Here is an 18290-nt window from a genome sequence, read left to right as displayed (position 1 = left end):
ACCCCACCACTCAACAGCCCTTAGCACTGACATATCTCTGACTGTCATACACCTGCAATGGCACTACTGGCCTCATTATCAGCATCAAAACACTAGTATGCTTTAGACACTGTCCTCCTTTCCCTACACTTAAATTCTAACTCCTATTAATTATAAATCTACAAAGTAGACTGTTCTCTGCTCATTCACAATTCCAAAGTCTCCTGTCTAGATTGCCTGCCTCCAATCTCTTTGCCACCAATGTATTATGCATGTTCTGTGAAATTAATCTTCCTGAACTGGGCATGGTGGTATACGCCTGTAATCCCAATGCTCAGGAGGCTGAGGACTAATGCACGCTTCTCACATATTCAGTTTTTTCTTACTTCATATCTTTACTCATATTTGCTCTCACCCAAATGTTTCCTTCAACCTCCCTTGCATTCTAGCTTACAGAAGATTCCATGTTAAAGGTCATCAAAATAAATCTATGAGGGCCTGCTCAAAGGACTAAGTGCTTGCTTAGGTAAGCGCAGGGGCTAGGGTTTGATCCCCGGCCCCACATGCCACACTGGCCCTGTCCCCGGGGGAACGCTGAGCCAGTGATGGAGTCTGGGTATGGTGATGCACACCTATAATCCCAGCACTAGGGAGACTGAAAACAGGAGAAACACTACAAGTCTGAGCTGCACAGTGAGACCTGCACACACACAAAAAAAAAATAATAAATAATCTTTAAAAATAAACCTATGGTAAACCTTCACATCCAGAAAGACAATCCCAAGATAGTGCATAGGAGAATTTAGGAGATAAAGCTGTTACTGCCATGGTTGAAAGTCCAGACTGGAGACAGAACAGGACCTTTAATCATTAAGAAAGAAAAAACAAAAAAAAAAAAAATTTGTTTAAGAAAAAAAGAAACGTAAATAGTTTTGATGCTACAAATCAACTTGTCATAATGTTACCTGATTGTTTAATTAGAATAACTACTATTTCTGTCTAATTCAACTCCCTTTGGCATTTGTCTTATTTATTGAAACATCATGGTGCATATTTGTTTAAATAGAAAACAAAAGAAAAACCAAATTCATGGCAGGTGGGTTATTTTAGTCTCAAAAGGATCCATTTCTTTATATTTCAGATAATGGTACTATAATATAGTTAAGCAGGGTAGGGAGGTAGCTCAGGGGTAAATCACTGCATAGCACATAAGGGCCTTGGGTTCAATGCCAGCACCAAAAAAGAAACAAAAGAGAAATATATTAAACATATTAAATTATTCTCAATCTTATATATGAAGATTATGATTATAAATTTCAAAGAAAAAGTATTACCCTTTCACCTAGAAGATAAATAGGTTATGATTTATAATTTCTAATAATGCACATTTCTGCCTAAATTCAGATTCTTGTTTCCTTCCATTCCCATTAGCTATTAAGCAAATATAAAAACAGTGTTGGTCTTAGAATCAGATTAAAGTTAATTCAAATCCTTGCTCATCCATCTTGGGAAACTACCTTAGGTCCTTAGAGCCACAGTTCCCTAGAAAACAACATCCACCTACAAAGATCGTCATACAGTCAAAAAACATCTATCCAGGTGCTCAATGAATAGTAGTTATCGTTGTTACTATATTCACTGAACTTATTTGAGTTGTCTTAATAATATACTTATCTTTCTACAGATGGAGCCTGAGTTTGAGTGGCCTTTGCCCTTGTTAGCAAAAATTTCTTGAAACAAGACCTCCACAAACTGACCACCCAGCAACATACACACAAACACAGTAGCACATACTGCTTTCTAACCCATGTGCACGTATCAAACCTGACAGGACTCTATCTGTCCTGGCCACTAGATTTCAGAAGCTGGCTCAGGGAACTTGGCAAGCATAACCACACTTGTTTTAACATACACTGTAGTGATGAGAGTTCTGAGAACTTCCTGAGAGGCCAAAGATAATCCACAGAGGCCAAACAGGCGCAGAGCTACTGAATCACACTTTCAAAACTGGTAGCACATGAGATTTGGAAGTCTGCCTGCCTGCCAGTGAGATATCTCGTCATTACCTAGGCCAGAGCTCAATACAAGGCAGCCAAGGGCTCTATAAATATGGCTAACAGAGGAAAGGAAAAGGTTTGTCCTAGCTAGGCTGTGCTGACAGCACAAGTGACTCTTACTATTTTGCCTTTCCCATCAAACCCCCGGGGAGGTTGGTTCGTTTGCTTGCTTGCTTGCTTTCTTGCTTTCTTGCTTTCTTGCTTTCTTCTCTTTTTTGATACAGGGTCTCACTATGCAGTTCAGGCTGGCTTTGAGCTCACTTTGTAACCCAGGCTGGTCTCAAACTCGCAACAATCCTCTGCCCCAGCCTCCTGAGTGTTGGGATTACAGACATGCACCACCACACCTGGCCTCCCTAATATCTTAAAGAAAAGCTCATGGGATGTCTGTGCAGACTGGAGTTCTCACAGGCCCAGGGAGTTCTTAGCATCAGAGATAATATTTTTAAAGCCAACATTTATCACAGGACTATCCTACCTCCCTACTACATATCAAGCCAGCAGCAGAAACCACACAAGGTTCCCTCCTCCATCCCACAAGCCAAGCTAAGAAAAACAGTTAAAGTTCATTTTGTTCTTTTGGCTACTGTGAGTCTGACCTGAGATAAACCTGTGTGGGCCATGACAGGAAGCAGCAGAACCCAAAGAACCCTTGCCCACAGGTCTCATGTTCTCGGTGTTCTCTAATGTATTTAATATAGGGTCTCACTATGTAGATCAGACTTATAGTGATTCTCCTGTTTTCAGCCTTCTAAGCACTGGGGTTACAGGTGCATGCCACCACACCCCCACTCAACTGCAGTTTCAGCGTGCCCTGGGAGCAGCAGCCAGCACAGCACACCAGGGTTTGAACTCCATCCGCTGTATTCTGCCTAAGCAGGTGCTTTAGTCCGCTGAGCTATCTGGCCAGCCCTTCATGTTTTCTTCAAGAGCTGCCTTGCTCTTCCTACTGCAGCCACTTGCTCAGAGTAGACACTGCTGTGTTGAACAAAAAAATTTCAGCCACAATCAATGGCCAAACCATTCCATGGTGTTATTGGTAACTGTCACTTAGCACAGCTTCACTATGTGACCAATAAATACATGAAATACAAGGTCCATCAGGATAATCATTCTCAGAAAACCTACCAGGTAAGGTTTTGTTTTGAGACAAGGTCTTGCTATATAGTGCAGGCTGGCCTTGAACTCATTCACGTGGCCCAGGCTGGCCTCAAACTCATAGCAATCTTCCTGCCTCAGCCTCCCAAATGCTGGGTTTACACACATGAGCCACCATGTAAGTTCTACTCCTAATCCCAGGACATGTTTGTCTAAATTCTCTTTTTATATACTTATTTTATTTTATTTTATTTATTTTATTTTAAAGAGTAAAAACAGAAGCATAAGCAAATAGAAAAAGAGACAGAAACAGGGTAACATACAACAATGCATATGTTACAGATGTTAAAGTTTTTCATACGAGTTCATATCAATTTATTCAGACATTCTCTCCACTCAATCAGAGAATGGGAGCCAGGGAGATGGCTCAGCAGAATAAGTGCTTGCCTGGCAAGCGCAAGGGCCTGAGTTCAATCCCTGGTTCCACAAAAAAAAAAAAAAAAAAAAATCAGAGGATCAATTTATAGTTGTACATGATCGGCACAATGATAGATACTGAGGACAGGTACTATGATTGATAAAACAGAGATGACTCTTGCCCTGAAGGAAGAGGAAAATATGCAAATATTGTCAAGAGAGTGAGGAAGGTATCAGTCACCACATACAACAGATATTACTGGGCTTATTTTTGTGTGTGTGTGCATGTGCCTTACATAAATGCTTCCCAACTACATGGGTCCCTTAGAAGCAGCACTTGGTACTTCATATACTCCTAATTCTGCTCAGCCCAATTTCTGGGAACACAATACAATACTGTAAATACTTTCTGATTCTTCTCTAACTCCCAGACCCTAAACAATGCAAAGTGACTACATTAAGGTAGATAGGCTATACAACAGAGCAGGAACAACACATAGAATCAAAGAAAACCAGCTTCTTGCTCTGGTTAAATAAAACCCTGGACAAACTTGTGCTTCTCATGTAAAATGAGAAGTTTGGGAGAGATGGCTCCTAAATCCCCTTCTAGCTGTGTCATGCTAGGATGATAAGTCCTGGCACCTAATACTAATAATGGCCTAAAGAGTCAGAGTGGGGGCTAGGGAAGTAGCTCAGTAGAATAAGCACTTGCCTGCCCTCAAGCACAAGGGCCTGAGTTCAATTCCCGGTTCTAACACACACACACACACACACACACACACACACACACACACACACAAAGTCAGAGCGTTTTGTCATTCAAAGTGTGAGCCCCAACTCAATGCCATCTATGAATCTAGCTATCAGAAGCTAAAAATTGTGGCAGGAAAGCCACCAGGACCAGTGCCCACACAATGGACTCCAGAATCAAAAGTACCAAACAAGGAGATAAGGGGCAGGACTAGAGCATTGGGGGGTTTAAAAAAAAAAAAAAAAAAAAGCTCCTTTAAAACTGAGCCTGAGGAGATCCCAAGAGTCAGAGGACCAGAGGGGGAAAGACCATATCAAAGTAATGGCTTCAAGAGGCATGGTACATAAGTGAATAAAAAACTCCACAAGACCCTAGGACAGCAGTGGTGAACGAAGGCTATTTGTCTCAGTGAAAGCTCTGAACCCAAAAAGCTCACCACTGTAACTGTAAGAGGTGAGCAAAGGAATCCAAAGAAAAGCTAAAAGACTACATCACCTAGGAGCCATTTTTCTGAAGAGTTAGGCTCACAGGCATCCTGTAAGACAGCTCCATGTCCAGGCAACATGGAATATGCCTATAATCATAGCACTAGGGAAGTAGAGGCAGGAGGATCACCCTAAGTATGAGGCCAGCCTGGGCACACAGTGAGTCCAAAAGGCTAGCCTGAGCTACACAGTAAGACTGTCTCAGAAGAAGCCCCAGTAATCCCTCCTTCCTGGTGTTCACTCCCTTACATAATCCCTTCACCTGAAGTATTGGCTGGATTTACTGACTTGCTTCCAAACAATATGGAAGAAGTAACAACACCTCAATTCCAACATTACAAAATAAAAAGACTAAAGCATTCATCTTGGGTGCTCACACTTGCCCTTGCTTGGATCCCTGGTTCTAAGGCAGAGAAGCCAACTGTAGAGTCTTGAGGTAGCTAGTTGAGAGGCCCATGAGGCAAAGGACCCAGGCTTGCCAGCAACAAGTAAATTAGCCTGAAAGCACATATGCTTTCCCTAGTTGAGCCTTCAGCCCAAGCCAAATGCTTGACTACAACATCAAGAGACCTTGAGCCAGAGGCAAGGTGAGGTGCTCCCCTATTCCTCTTCCACTAAAACCAGGGAGATAATGTTTATCATTTAAACAAACAACATAAGTATCAGGCCCACGTGCTCAGCTATTTAAAGACTGCAGGTGGTGCTAGGGGAAGTGGTTACATCCCGGAAAAAGGAAGGGAGGGCAAGCTGCAAATAAGGTCAAATACTAACATTTAGGGTTTTGTTTTTGTGGGGTTGTTTGTTTGTTTGTTTGTTTGTATTTTAGGGAAGGGTCTACACGGTGTTCAGGGTCTCACTACTAGTTTGGACTCATAGTGATCTGCCTGTTTACAGCCTCCCAAGAGCTGGGATTACAGGCACATGCCACCACACTCTGTCTCAATTATCATCTCAGCATACTCCGGGGGCAGGGCCAGCAGGGCAGGCCCAGGAATCGAACCCCTGGGCCCTGCACTTGCTTGCAGGCGCTTTAATCCACTGAGTTATTTGGTAGAGTCCAGATTTTATTAACCATTTTCCCATGGCCTGAGAAGGCTTGTATAAAAGCCTGGGTTAGCCATACTCAGAGTCTATAATACCAAGTACATACACCTAAGGAAAGACAATGCTACTATAGCACATTCACAGATGCAACAATCATTAGAGATACGTTATCATAGGCCTGCTCAAATTTTGCACAACCACAAAAGCTGAGGCCAAGAGAATTCCAACTACCCTAAGTGTCCATTATTTTACAGTTAATAAAGTACTTTTATGAAAGCTATTTTATCCTCACCACAACATTTATTAAAATTATTCCTTTGTGAACCACCCATGGTAGTGCATCCCTATAATCTTAGCACTTGGGAGACTGCACCATAGTGAGTTCAAGGCCAGCCTGGACTACATAGTAAAACACTATCTCAAATATATGTATTATTCCTCTTCTACAGATAAAAAACGAAGGCTGAACGAGATGAGGTGACTTACTCTCTGTGGTGGTTGATAGATTGTGTCAACTTGGCCAGATGACTCTGCAGCACAGTTTTGTTGGTGAGGGTCCAGCCCTGGGGCACAAATGGTTCTGCCCCAGAGTGACTCAGCACAAAGAGACCATATAAAGGAGCTTAGGAAGAGTTCCACTTAGTCAGAGGAACTTCAGTCTTTGCATTTGCATTCAGCTTGGACTTCATCGCCTGGCTTACAGCGCAGACTCTTCAGCCTCCAGCTTGGATCCTTCGCCTTGCGTCACAGACTCTTCAGCATCCATCCATCGTAGACTCCTCAGTCTTTCATTGCAGACCCATTAGCTGACAAACAGAGACTTGCACGGAGCACAGCAGTGAGCTTCAGACATTGGGACTAAATTCTTCAGTCTGGGTTGTACAGATGCCTTCTACACGCTCCCTCATCTGACTCTGGCTGACTGTCTGTAAGCCAATCTTGTAATTCCTTATACATTGTGTATCTTGTGTTAATATTTGTTTCTTATATTATATCTGTCCCTCTAAGTAAAACCCTGACCAATACACCCTCCAATAGATACACGGTAAGCAAATTGGCTAGAATTCTAAAGGTTCCCTAAATCCCAATATCTATGTCTCATGGTTGTGGCAAACTCAGATTCTTACAAACCAAAGTCAATTGTGCTATTACACGGCTAGGCTTCTGTCCAACCCATTCCCTCATCTCCCAACTCTTTCCTCTCCTTGCTATACAAGGTCTTTCATGGAATTAAGTCATTTCCTAGCTAACTTTAACTGTTTTTCTCTTTTAGAGAATTGCAATGATAAAGAATCTGGTCTCTCTCTCTGGTTTTTTGTTGGGTTTTTTTGTTTGTTTGTTTGGGTTTTTTTGGCAGAACTGGGGATTGAACTCAGGCCCTTTTGCTGGCCAGGGAAGTGTTTATTCCACTGAGCCATCTTCCCAGCCAGTTTAAAAAAAAAAAAAAAAAAAAAAAGAATCTGGTCTCTTTAAAATCCTACAAACTGAGCTTGGATGCACACACTTATAATCCAGCATTTACGGGGCTGAGGAAGGAGGATCACCATCCTGGGCTACACAGTAAGTTCAAGTCAAGATCCTGTCTCAAACCAGAAAATAAGCCAGGTGTGAGAGGCCGTGGTACAAGGATTGCTTGCAAGTATGAGGCCAGCCAAGGCCACAAAGTGAGGTCAAGGCCAGCCTGAACTACATAATGAAATTGTATCTCAAAAAGACAAAATAAAATAGGGCAACCCACTCAAGTCCCCTTCTGTGTCTCTCAGACATAAGCTTTCTTTTCCCAAATAAATATAGTCTGCTCTTAAATAAATAAATAATAAAATTCTATCTACAAAAACTTCTAAGTGGAGTGAGTCTGTTGGTCCTATGCTAATCTGGATTTGGATGATTCTAAGTTTTTTGTTTTAAACAAATACAGAAATTTTTCACCTATGTAATATCAAGAGTGAATGAAACTAAAGAAAGAAAAAAACAGGGCAAGTGTTGTAATCTCAACACTTGGAAGGCTGAGGCAAGAGAATCACAGAGAATTGGAGGCCAGCGTGGGCTACATAATGAACTCAAGATCAGCCTGGAATACCAAGATGAAACAAACTGTCTTAAAAATTCTAAACAAATAAGGCTCATTTTTTAACCCCCTTTCATGGAAAATATTTTTCAACAATCAGATGGTATCTTAATTATGTTTGATATCTTAATTTCTTAATTACTTGGGAAGCTGCACCATAGTGAGTTCAAGGCCAGCCTGGACTATACAGTAAAACCCTATCTCAAATATATGTATTATTCCTCTTCTACAAATAAAGAATTTTATCTTATTACTAAGACAAAATACCTAACATCCACAACTTTAAGTATAGTTCAACTTTATTTATGTAAGTTTCAGTCATAATTAGTTGGCTCCAAGGCAGGGTGGATGAGAGGCAGGCGTCATAGAGGAGAAACAGTTCATGACAGGCAGAAGGTAACAAAGCAAGCAGCAAAAGATGACAAGCTTCTTTCTGCCACTTACACTGTATCCTGGTTACCAGAATTAGGGTTGTGCCAAACCAGCCAGTGAACTAATCCAGCAATCACTGACCCTTAATCATAGCATTGTACCACAAATCAATCACATACTCTAAATTCAGCCACCTCTGAAAAGGCCCTACCTATGACTGCATAAGGCTTTGTGGGGGACATCTAGACACAAACCATAACAGATTCCTAGTAAACAACATTAGAATCAGACAATAAATCCATTTCAAATCAGTACCACAAACTCTATAACATAAAAAGTATGCCACATGTCAAGCCTTATGCTAACAGTCAGAGTAAAAAGTTGAGTATGTGCTATCCTAACAGTTTAGGAACTTCTGATATAGTAACAAAGGCAAGCCCATACACAGAAAACTCCAGCAGCTACTATCCTCCAGAGCAGCATAGCTTTATAAAGGGCAGATATACCTTGTCCATAGAGCAACGGTCAGAAAATGGAGGTATAGGCTCTGAGTACCCTATCAGCAAGGCATCCTCCTTCTTTGGGATATACAGAAAAGCAGGTAATATGTTTTGATAAAAACTGCATGAAGGGCCAGCTTGATAGCTCAGCAGACTAAAGTGCCTGCTTAGGCAGAGCGCAGCGGCCAGAGTTTGATCCCCAGTGTGAAAAAAAAAAAAAAAAAAAAAAAAAAAACCTGCATGAGACCAGATGTGCTGGTACAAGCTTATAATCCTAGCACTTGGGAGGCTGAGCCAGGAACATCGCCATGAGTTCGAGGCTAGCCTAGCCTACATAAAAGAGTTCAGGGCCAGTTTGAACAACATAGCAAGACCCTGACTCAAAAAATAAAAATCCTGTATGAGGGGCCAGGATATTGTACTGAAAAAGAGTAAGCACTTGCCTGGCAAGCACAGGGTCCTGAGTTCAATCCCCAGTACTGGGAAAAAAAAAAAAAAAAAAAAAAAAAAATCCTGAATGAGCTTAGTACATAGTTCTCAAGAGCTGTACATCTGATTCTGCCACTTTTTTAGCCATGTGACCTTGAACACAAATTCTCATCTACAAGATCTTCATCTTTAAAATGGGCAAAAGTAAGGTTAAACAAAAGATTAAAATGCGATAAAAAGACCCAAATTTGGGTTAAACATAATACAAAGTACCCTTGGTAAGCAGCAATACCTCCCAAGGTTAAGGGAAGACCTGGAATGTATACCAAAGCTTATGAGACAGCTTAAGTGAAAGAGACAAAATAGAATCCATTCAAAAAGACCCTGGCTCCAGCTTTTATAACAAACTTGAACAGAAGCTAGGCTGGGCACAATAAAAACAGAGATTAAGTACAACCTTTCCTCCCTTCCTCCACAAAGGTCTTACACTTACCAGGGAGCAAATATATATGCAATGTTCTATATTACACTAGAAATTTACACAAAGTATCCTTATAAAGAAAGCTCTGTATTGTTATTATTTCATTTTTTCAACTATGTTGTGGGCATATGGGTACTCAATGTACTATTTATACTTTATATATATCTTATTATATATCTTAATATTTCATAATTTTTAATCAGCATTTTAAAAAACTATTGTGGGCCTAGTTTGGTATCATTTTTAGTCCCTGAAAGCTTAACAGCCACCTTGGGTTTCCTGGAGACCTTTACCCACAGAGGGAAATGTACCATCAGCATACCCACAAAACTATTCAGCACTGTGTCCCAAAGGCCACCCAGCCAGAAACCAAAAGGGTCCCTTGAGGCAGGAATCCAAGTCCTATAGAGACCTAGGAAATCATTTTCCTCAATAAGACCTCAATCTTTTCCAGCCCACACAAAAAGTATCATTTTGTTGTTTTCATTTTGTTTGTATGTTTGTTTTTGAGATAGGGTTTCACAATATAGTATATGATGGTCCTAAATTTACTGTATAACCCAGGCTATCCTTGAACTCACAACAATCCTCCTGCCTCCAGCCTTCTGAATGCAGGCATAACAGGCATGTGCCACCATATCCAATTTTTTTAAAAAGGTGATTCTGGTTTGCTTTGGTTGGGTTTTTCAAGACAGGGGCTCACTATGTAGTTGAAGCTCACCTTGAACTCACTATGTAGCCCAGACTGACCTCAACTCAAGGCAATCCTCCTGCTTCAGCTTTTCAAGTGCTGGACCTGTGTCACCATGCCCAGCTTAAAAGGTATTCTTAATATTAAATAAATAAATAAATGGTGTTCTTAATGTGAAGACCTAGATTCCTAAGCAGCCCATTTGTAGAATTCAGAGGCCTGTGAATCTGGGAAAAATAATTACACCTTCATTTTCAATGTTCTCTTATTGAAAGTTATGCAGCTAACCATAATACTATGCAACTATATGTGCAATTTTTGTCAAGTTCAAATCTAGCCTGGACTACTTAGCAACTTAGTGAGATCCTGTCTCAAAATTTGAAAATTAAAAAGGACTGGGGGTGCAGGGAAGTGCAAAAGTCCCTAGATATAATCTCCAGTACTTGGGAAAAAGCCATGGGCATTTTGGGGCTGAGAATGTAGCTCACTGGTAGAGCACTTGTCTAATATAGATGAGGCCCTGGTTCAATCACAGAATGGGGGGGGGGGTCACACATATTTTTGTACTACACTGTATTGTTACTGACATTTCTTTTTTGTTGTTGTTGCTAATGACATTTCAAAATATTATTTACATTTATTGTGTCTTCAAAATGATAATTGGGCCAGCCAAATAGCTCAGTGGATTAAAGCGCTTGCAAGCTAGCTCAGGGGACAGGGGTTCAATCCCTAGGCCTGCCCTGCTAGCCCTGCCCCCGTGGTGCACTGAGACAGCAACTGAGACTGGGTGTGGTGGTACATGCCTGCAATCCCAGCTCTTAGGTAACTATAAGCAGGCAGATCACTACAAACCCAATCTAGTAATGAGACCCTGAACACCCTGTAGACCCTTCCCTAAAATATAAAAAAAAAAAAAGTAATTATTACAAGTAACACTAGATCAAACATGATTGCAATGTTCTTATCTATACTCATGTGACATGACTAGCCAATGGAAAGCAGCTCTGCCTAGTTGCCTTCCTGCCACCAAACATTGAGACCCTGCGAGTTCACATCAGTAACTACCAACACCCAATACCCCCTTTCTCCAACCTTTCCAAAGTCAAATTACTCTATTCTGATTCTCTTCTGCCTTCACTCAACCGTCCTTTCCAGAAAGCCCTCCCAGACACTTTAGCCTTGCTAGTCCATACAGATTTCTCTCCATCTATACTGTCTGTACTGTTGGTCAGAGTTCCTGACTCCAATATCCTACTCTAGTTTTCTGCTAATAACCTATTATGAAACTTCTATTTAATGCATTTAAGGGTATCAATTTCCTCATATATAAAAAGTCAGTGGGTTGAACTAACAGATATTTCCATTTCTTAACTTTCAAATTAGGCAGCCACTTTTCATCTCCCCAAGATCTGAGAAAACAATGGGGGAAAATGTTAAAGCCTCCCCCAGCTCTCCCAGGCTGGGCTAGTCACTTGCTACCCTGGGCTTCCTACAGCTTCCTATAAATATATACAGTACCTTTATTACAGCATTTATCACAAAGTTTTGAGAAAATATATACCTTAGTGATTGAGGCAAAGGTAAAGAACAGAATTAGGGACCAGGGAATTAGCTGAGTGGCACAGTGCCTGCCTGGCAAACACAAGGATTTGAGTTCAATTCCCAGTACCAAAAAAGAAATGGGAAAAAAAGGGGGAAGAGGGGATTCCTGGGTTCAAACTCTGGTTCTCCTTACTGACTGTAAGAATTAAATGAATACAATGAAAAAAAAAAAAAAAAAAAAGCCTTATTCCATTTGGGGGCCTGGCCCTAGCTCAGGTCTTTAAGTGGCTGCTTCCACAAAGCTGTCAGCCTCAGGTTGCTGGAGTTGGAACCTCACACCTCTCCAGCTGGAGAAAAGTGCCCTGAAGGCATTCGAGGAACCAAAAAATAAATAAATAAATAAATACAATGTTTATAAGAGTGCCTGCCATACAGTAAGTAAAAAAAAAAAAAAAAATTGTTGATGTTACTGTATTAATCTGCCCTAACAAACACTGAATTCCAACTTTAACTAGATTTCCATTCCTTTCTCATTTCCCTGAACACCCTGTTTATGTTTTCTCCCTGGCCATCTACCACAAAATAATATATCTACTTTTATGTTCATTTTCTGACCTCCTAACAAGATAATAACTTTTGTGAGGAAGGGAAAAGGGCTGTTTTGTTCATTTTTAAATCTCCACAGAAAACTTACATGGCACCTGGCCCAGAGCAGTCACTAAAATACTTGTTGAATAAACAGCACATGAGCTGGTACTGCTTGATCTTTACTGAATCAATTAGCCTATCTAAAGGGGGCTGTCAAAGCTGAGGCCTAGAAGCTGGCCAAGGATTCACAGTATCCCTCTCCCCAACGCCCTAGTATTAGCTTCAGCCAAGCCCCTCCCACCTGCTCTAGGCCTCAGAGTGGGGAGCCACCCTCAGCTAAAATTAGCATAGCTACCAGGATGGCGGGCCATTTATAGCCTTGGAAGCAGCAACAACTATCTGGATGGGCAGGCGGGGCTTTGGCCTGCCACTCCATCAGGGCTTGATTGAGAAGCCAGCCTGCAACTCTACATGATGTTTAGATGTCTATCCTCCAAGGCCCTATTATAGTGATACTGAACCAAACCACAGCCATGACAGCCACTGAGGTTATTCACTCATCCACTACAGAAAATACTTCTGAGTTTCTGGAAGCAATGAGCCTAGGAGGAGCTTCCAAGTATTATTTCAATCTAGCTTCAGAAATGCAGGCCCCATAGACTGTGTGTGGTAGTGTGTACCTGTAATCGCAGCGCTTGGGAGGCTGAAAACAGGAGGATCACTACGAGTCTGATCTGTGTAGTGAAACCCTGTGAGCCTGTACTAAATACATTGGAAAGAGAGAGAGAGAGAGAGAGAGAGAGAAAGAGAGAGAGAGAGAGAGAGAGAGAGAAAGGCCCCAGACCTATACACAAAAAGGGCCTTAGCTGCCAGACATAGTGGCCCACATGTATAAGTCCAGCACTCAAGAACCTGAAGCAAGATGGTCACTGTGAGTTTCAGGTCAGCCTAGGCCAAGACCAGTCTAAACTACACAGTGAAGAGTGAGAGAAAGAAAATGACTTAGCATGACTGGTGAAAGCGTTAAAAAGCCTGAACCAGCTGGGCGTAAGTGGCACACACCTGTAATCCCAGCACCAAGGAGATTGAGGCAGGAGGATCACTGTTAATTTGAGGCCAATCTGGGATACAAAGTGAGTTTGAGGGCTGAGAAGATAGCTCAGCGGACCTGGGTTCGATCCCTGGTACCACATGCCGTGCCAGCCCTGGAACCCCTGGCACACCGTGCAGGCCACTGAAACGGGACACGGTAGGGCATGCCTATAATAACAGCACTGGGGTAGCTGAGACAGGAGGGTCACTATGAGTCTAAGCTGCGTAGTGAGATCCTGTACCAAATAAATAAATACATAAATAAATAATTTTTAAAAATTAAATGAGTCTGAGGCTAGCCTGAACTGGATAGTGAAACCCTGTCTCAGAAAGAAAGAACAAACGAGCGAACGAACGAATGAACGAACAGGGATGGCCTCCCCACTGCTCAATAAGAGAATCTTGTGGTAGAATACCTGCCAGAATTTCAAGAGTGTTTAATGTATGCATGGGAACAACATAAGCACGTTAACTAAAACCTCAAAATCAAATCTTTTAACTAAAAAGAGACATATGGATTCATAAACTCTAAATTAAATTATCCCTTCAATATACTCTCCAGAAGAGATACAAGTAGCCTTTTGGGATCTTCTCAGTTACAGGGTCACCAGAGCCTGCTTAGCTGCTAAAAGAGCAACACTCTCTGGCCCCACCTGGCACTTCTTTAACAGGATAGGACCTGAGAAAATAAAGTCCAGGATTTAAGATTCAAAATAACTCCATATAAGACTAAAGACAGGGCCCAGTTTCTTCAATCTATAAAAACCCCATTCTATTAGGGTTATTGTGAAACTTTTTAAGAAAATAGCTGTTCAATTATAACATACAAATTATAGAGAACACACAAATTTATTTGATAGTTGAGTGTGATAGAGAAAATTGGTAGCTTTAAGAGCAAGTCAGAACCAAGTGTGGTGATGCATACCTGTAATTACAGTACTTAGAAGGCTGAGGCAGAAGGATCATCTCAAGTTTGAGGCCAGCATGGGCTAAATAGTAAGTTTAAGCCCAGCCTGAACTACATACAGGCCCGGGTTCAAATAACAACAACAAAATAAAGCAAGTAAAGTTCCCATTTTCTGGAGATACAGAGAGACTGGAAAGGTTACAAGAGTTACTGGTTGCACAGAAGTATTTCACCAAACTCTGGCAAAGCCCCACCTATGAGCTACCTCTTTGCAAAAGTAAGCCCCTGGGTCAGAAATAAAGTATCACACAAATGTAAGGAAACAACCTAACAGAACAACAGTGCTGGAACACTCGCATTCCCACAAACCACAGTCATTCACAGTACCGATGATCTATACTTCTCTGTCTCCCTGAGATTTTCCTCCCTAGATCCACTATTATTATGACAACAAAAAACAATTTCTGATCTGAAAGAAAGAAAAGGAAAGGCCAAAACAGAGGTGTTGTCTATATAATCATAACCAGGCCTCTGAAATACATTATGTGGCTTGCTCCATAAGATCAAATCATGCATGAGCAGTCTGAGAGATGCTAGAATGCCTCAGGAACACAAAACTACACCCCACAAAACAAAAACAAGAAACTATCCTGAGAGCTACGTAATACTTAAAACTCAAGACTTCATCCTTTTATTTTGCATCTAAAATATAATGGGCCAGGAAAACAGCTCAGAGGCATAAGCACATGCCTGGCAAGAGCAAGGTCCTGAGTTCAACCCCTGGTACCAGAAAAGAAAAAAGAAAATTTTTAAAAACTTTGCCTTAAGCATCTGCTGGCAAAGACAAATAGACTTAGTTCCTATTAAAGTAGAAACTACATTATAAAATAAAATATAGAACATTCTCAAAAAGACTCATTTCACCAGGCATGGTAGCACATGCCTATAATCCCAGCACTCAAGAGACTGAGGCAGGAGAATCACCACAAGTTCAACGCCACCTTGCGTTATATAGTGGGTTTAAGGTCAACCAAACTACATAGCAAAACCCCCACAAAAAATGCTCATTTCACATCAAGCACTTATATTTTTGAAGCAGGGTGTCAGGAGGAAGACAATATCAATTATAAACAGGATTTCACTGGGACACCACAGATGCTCCTTAGGTCTACTTTATAGTTCAACCAGATTTCCTTCCACAGCCTAATGAAAGCCAATCATTTTTTTAAATTTTTAATTTTATTAATACATGTTTCCAGTACACAATTATTATAATCAGCATGGGGAGTTGGTACATGTAAATATGTTAATTCTTTTTACATCCCCAGGGGCCAGAAAAATTTCCTGTGGAGAGGAGGGATTAGTATGCAAAAAAGGACCTTTTGGGGGGCTACTGGAGAGTGATCCCAGAGCCTTTATACTAAGCTACATACCTACCCCCACCCTTTTTGAGACAGGATCTCACTATGTAGTGCAGGTTAGCCTTGAACTCACTTTATGTAGCTCAGGCTGTCCTCGAACTCACAGGGATCTTCCTGCCTCACCCTTCCCAGTGCTGAGATTACAAGCAAGTGCCACCATGCCTGGTTCCCTACCCCATTTTTTTTATTTATTTATTTTTTTATTTTGAGACAGGATCTTGCTAAGTCACTAATTAAATCTGGGTAGGCTCAGACTTAGAATCCTCTTGCCTCGGCCTCCCAGAATTATGGCGTTACAGACTGTGCCATTATCCCAGACTAAGAAGGACCTATCTTTAAAGCAAAAGCCATGCTACTATGCTGGTACAAAAGACAACACTAGATCATTTAGAAACTGGCTCATTAGGGTATCTGGAATCACACCTAGCCCAGTGAAGGAAAGGGGTTGCCCAAGAAAAGATCTGCTAATGCCAGCCCCTAGATCTATCCATGAAACTCCCAGCCACTATTATCTGTATTTCCTTTTCTAAGTTGTGTCAGTAAGAGCCCAGTGAGTCATCCCCCTGACTTGAGCTTATCTATCCTCAAAGTAAGTCAACTGTAAACTCTCCTCCTTCTTTAAACCACAGGCCGGGGTAGATCAAAATGACAGGGTGAGACCAGGCACAGTGTACATGCCTGTAATCCCAATACCATGGAGGCTGAGGCAGGAGGATTCTAAGTGTGAGCCTACCCTGATTAAATTAGTGACTTAGCAAGATGTGAGTTCAAGGCCATCCCGAGCTACAAAATGAATTCAAGGCCAGCCTGAACTACATAGAGAAACCGTGTCTCAACAAAAAGCGGGGGGGCAAACGGTGAGAAAAATGGGAAAACTGATCTCTTAAACTTTATGTAAAAATGGTATTTCTTTCTACTGAAATAATACACTAGTCCTTCTGCTCCCTCACAAGACTTCACAACTCATAGAAGAAACCAGGACAGAAAAAAAATATGTATACAACATGGAATTCTTGCCTTCATCAGTCAGAAGAAGCAGAATAAGTCAACAAGTAGTCCCAGGAATTATATTATGCCAATGTCAAGAAAAGGCCATATAGCTCCCTAGTGGCAAATAATGAGTTCATCTACAAGCTTGCCTTCGTATTTCAAATAGACCCAGCTAGGAGACAGCAAATTACCCAGGGGGAAAGGAAGGACTAGGGTTCTCACGGTGGTTGGAAGAGAAAGGCACACCTGAACACCAGGCTATCAGGCAACAGAGCTGGCCCAGCCCCTGCCCAGCCCAAACGGCTTGGACCCCTTCTTTGCTGCCAACCATTGAATGTGGCTACAAGCAAGCCATTCTTCCAGAAAAGTCCTGAATAGGGGTCCTGCCTTTGCTGACCAGAAAGGTCAAGGTTCCCCCACAAAAGGCATCTTAAGGTGGGAAGAAGAAAGTTGTTCAAGAAAGCTAGAAATAATAGCCGTGACTTGAGAAGAACACAAAGAAGTTGCACTACTGGGACTAGGCAGTGCTTAGTGTGGATATTCAACCAAACCCACACGTACAAACCTGATCTGCCCACTTCAGGCCGCTCAGTCCGAGTCAAAAGTCCTCCACTCTCACCCCACTCCCAGCAAGTACTTACCTGCTGCAGTGGACTCCTCCGAAGTAGCTCCAGAGCCAGCTCCTGTCGTCTTCTCACTGTGACTGTGGCTGAGGCTCTGGCCTTGATGCAGGAGGAGCCCCCAGAGGAGCCACAGTGCAAGACGGGCACACACATCCATGACTCTAGGTCTCAGTCAACATGTGCCTAAGATGGGCACCTTGGGATCCCAGAGGCAAAGCCGGGAGCCCGGGAGTCCAGCCGAAGGTTCCTAGGCAAGATGCCCTCTCGGTGCCGCAGCTGTCCAGCCACCTGCGGGCTAGCCTCCTCCGACAGCCAAAGGTCAAGTACTCCAAGTTTGGGCGCAGGAGGATCGCCAGCTCCCCCACCCCCCGTACAACAGTGGGTCCTCCTGAGCCTGAGCTCGGGCCGCTTCCGGAGAGTTTGAGCACAGTGGCTGCGGAGCCGCTGTCAGTTCCGCAGCCGGCTACACCCCTGCAGGAGAAGGCGGGCAGGATCTCCCGCGGGCAAAGGAGTGGGGGAGGGAGCAAAGGGAGGCGAGGAGGAGGGCACCTGACCTCGCCCCGCCGAGGTGGAGGAGGAGGAGGAGGGCAGGCAGAAGCTCCCGGAGAGAGTGCGACTCGCAGGCCCCAGCGGGCCCCGGCGTCTCGGCGATCCTAAGCCTCTCGGGGCCAGGGCAGCGCTCCCGCCCAGTCTCGTGCCCAGGCGGCCCGCGGTGCCCTGGTCCAGCAGGCGTTCTCTCGCGGGCCAGGCCCGGG

General features: G+C 42.6%; 1 protein-coding gene across 4 annotated transcripts in view; it reads right to left on the bottom strand.

Moving 5' to 3' along the window:
- Positions 1–18290, bottom strand: part of Stim1 (stromal interaction molecule 1) — a 247356-nt gene extending 229066 nt beyond the window's left edge. The window contains exon 1 of one of the 4 annotated variants that reach the window (XM_004641963.1): positions 17554–18290. In XM_004641963.1, the coding sequence (XP_004642020.1) occupies positions 17554–17692 (139 nt within the window). In that variant the 5' untranslated portion in view covers positions 17693–18290. The remainder of the gene's footprint in view (positions 1–17553) is intronic. The other 3 variants (XM_004641962.1, XM_023702091.1, XM_023702089.1) reach the window with 3 other exon arrangements.

The sequence above is a fragment of the Octodon degus genome, unplaced genomic scaffold, assembly GCF_000260255.1.
Source record: "Octodon degus isolate 3935 unplaced genomic scaffold, OctDeg1.0 scaffold00146, whole genome shotgun sequence".
In the NCBI taxonomy this organism is placed as follows: domain Eukaryota; kingdom Metazoa; phylum Chordata; class Mammalia; order Rodentia; family Octodontidae; genus Octodon; species Octodon degus.
This window is presented reverse-complemented; position numbering and strand designations above follow the sequence as displayed.